The sequence below is a fragment of the Numenius arquata genome, unplaced genomic scaffold (genome assembly GCF_964106895.1).
Source record: "Numenius arquata unplaced genomic scaffold, bNumArq3.hap1.1 HAP1_SCAFFOLD_257, whole genome shotgun sequence".
Lineage (NCBI taxonomy): Eukaryota > Metazoa > Chordata > Aves > Charadriiformes > Scolopacidae > Numenius > Numenius arquata.
In genome coordinates, this window is record NW_027414631.1 from 177,009 (window position 1) to 179,968 (window position 2,960).

The window sequence follows — 2,960 nt, forward strand, 5'->3', positions numbered from 1 at the left end:
AGATATTGAACTTTGCATTAAAGGTGGATTCCATCTGACATCCCTTGTGAGCGTGGGAGCTGTCACAAAGCAGCTCCCATGGACCCACTGCAGCAGAGCAAAGCTGACTCCTCAGCAGCACACGGGCTGAGGTCCTGCTCCTCACACCACACTCAGCCAGCACCAACCAGAGAAAGGAAATGCATTTCAGCTGGGGGGGATTTCTATGAAGAATGGAGAGGTTTTGCCTAAAGAATTGTGTCTCATAATTTTCCTCTTTTTATTCTTTGGACAGAGTCCCCAGGGGAAGAAAGAGAATATGTCCAACGGCAGCTCCATCACCCAGTTCCTCCTCCTGGCATTCGCAGACACACGGGAGCTGCAGCTCTTGCACTTCTGGCTCTTCCTGGGCATCTACCTGGCTGCCCTCCTGGGAAACGGCCTCATCATCACCGCCGTAGCCTGTGACCACCGCCTCCACACCCCCATGTACTTCTTCCTCCTCAACCTCTCTGTTCTTGACCTGGGCTCCATCTCCACCACTGTCCCCAAAGCCATGTCCAATTCCCTGTGGGAAACAAGGAACATCTCCTACTGGGGATGTGCTACACAGGTTTTGGTTTTTTTTTTCTGTGCTGCAGCAGAGTTTTATCTTCTCACCGTCATGTCCTACGACCGCTACGTTGCCATCTGCAAACCCCTGCACTACGGGACCCTCCTGGGCAGCAGAGCTTGTGTCCACATGGCAGCAGCTGCCTGGGGCGGTGGGTTTCTCCATGCTCTCCTGCACACGGCCAATACATTTTCACTGCCCCTCTGCCAGGGCAATGCTGTGGACCAGTTCTTCTGTGAAATCCCCCAGATCCTCAAGCTCTCCTGCTCACACTCCTACTACAGGGAAGCTGGGCTTCTTATCTTAAGTTGTTTTTCATCTTTTGTTTGTTTTGTGTTCATTGTGCTGTCCTATGTGCAGATCTTCAGGGCCGTGCTGAGGATCCCCTCTGAGCGGGGTCAGCACAAAGCCTTTTCCACCTGCCTCCCTCACCTGGCCGTGGTCTCCCTGTTTGTCAGCACTGGTATGTTTGCCTACCTGAAGCCCCCCTCCATCTCCTCACCAGTTCCAGACCTGGTGGTGTCAGTTCTGTACTCAGTGGTGCCTCCAGCTGTGAACCCCCTCATCTACAGCATGAGGAACCAGGAGCTCAAGGATGCCCTGTGGAAACTGATGACCAGATGATTTTAGAAGCGATAAACTGTCTTTAAGAATGCTTTATAAAGTCTTTTTATGCAAATGACTCCTAATGTAGCTCCTTATAATCCAAAGACATCTTCTTTAGTTGTTGTTAATTTTGGTCGTGGTTTGGGGTTTTTTGTTTTATTTTGTATAATGTTATCCAGAAAGTAATGTTATTGTGCTGTTTCTAATTGCACGTCTGTCCAACTTTGTGAGGCCCACAGACTGTGTAAATGAGAACCCGAGGTCTCTGCGTGTTTAAACAAAATAAAGAATCTTCAAGTTGCTTGTTTGCCCAAGACCCTCTTGTGAGAACTTCCCTGGAGCTGCAGGGTCACTGCCTGTTTGCAGAACGGAGGGGAAAGAGTCTCAGCGCAGCAGTAGTGCAAGGGAGCACATGCGCTTGCTCTGCGCAGAGCTACTCTTTCTCACTCCCACACTCTCCTGAGCCCTGGCCTTGCTGTAAGGACCGAGTGCTCTGGCAGCTCATAGTCCTGCTGTGTGGCAGCCCTGTCACCACCGGCAGGGACAGGCACTGGGCGCTTCTCTGACAGAGCTGGGCTCCCTAACAGCACCTCCATCCTACCCGGGGGTCTCCTCAGGGCAGGGCATGGAGGCTCAGGTCCTCTTCCAAAATTGCTCCCAAGAACCTGCCCAGGAATATGCCCTGCAATCCAAAACACCAGCGTGCAGCTTGACGGTGGGAGTGCACAGGGTGGGGGCCAGCAGCAGTGTCCTTGCTCAGCCAGCCCCCCCGGGAAAGGCATGAAGGACAGAGCAGGTTCTTCTCTGGGCCTGTGTCTGCTGGACACCCCAGGGGAGCTGCCCCAGGGCAATCGTCACACACCCAGCCAGTAACAACCACCATTTCTAGCTCTTGCCTCTCACCCCAGCTTGGGGAGGTTGGTTGTCCCTCTAAGGAAGTCCATGTTTGTATTGTACGGATGAGAAAAATTCATGCACCCTCAGCAAGGCTGCCAACGGCACCGAGCTGTGTGGCACGGTCGACACCCTGGCAGGAAGGGATGCCATCCAGAGGGACCTGGGCAGGCTTGAGAAGTGGGTGCGTGTGAACATCATGAAGTTCAACCCAGCCAAGCGCAAGGTCCTGCACCTGAGTCACGGCTATCCCAGGCACAAACACCAGTTGGGCGGAGAATGGCTCTGAGAAGGATTTGAGGGTGTTGGTGGATGAGAAGCTCAACATGAGCCAGCAATGTGAGCTGGCAGCCCAGAAAGCCCCCCGCATCCTGGGCTGCATCAAAAGAAGCATGGCCAGCAGGTACAGGGAGGTGATTCTGCCCCTCTGCTCTGCTCTCATGAGACCCCACCTGGAGCCCTGTGTCCAGCTCTGGAGTCCTCAGCACACGAGGGACAGGGACCTGTTGGAATGAGTCCAGCGGAGGGCCACAAAGATGATCAGAGGGCTGGAGCACCTGTCCTACGAGGAAAGGCTGAGGGAGCTGGGGTTGTTCAGCCTGGAGAAGGGAAGGCTCCGGGGAGACCTTATAGCCGCCTTCCAATACCTCTTTATCAGGGAGTGTAGCAATAGGATGAGGGGTAATGGCTTCAAACTGAAAGAGGGGAGATTTAGGTTAGATGTCAGGAAGAAATTCTTTAGTGGGAGGGTGGTGAGAGCCTGGCCCAGGTTGCCCAGAGAAGCTGTGGCTGCCCCATGCCTGGAGGGGTCAAGGCCCGGCTGGATGGGGCTTGGAGCAACCTGGTCTGGTGGGAGGTGTCCCTGCCC

General features: G+C 54.1%; 1 protein-coding gene across 1 annotated transcript; it reads left to right on the plus strand.

The window, feature by feature from the left end:
- Positions 1 to 298: 298 nt before the first annotated feature.
- LOC141478099 (olfactory receptor 14A16-like) lies at positions 299 to 1,216 on the plus strand. Its single transcript, XM_074167234.1, has one exon. The coding sequence runs from the start codon at positions 299 to 301 to the stop codon at positions 1,214 to 1,216; it is 918 nt and encodes a 305-aa protein (XP_074023335.1).
- The last annotated feature ends 1,744 nt before the right edge of the window (positions 1,217 to 2,960 follow it).

Coding starts and splice junctions, on each gene's coding strand:
- LOC141478099 (XM_074167234.1), top strand. CDS start 299: ATGTCCAACGGCAGCTCCATCACCCAGTTCCTCCTCCTGGCATTCGCA.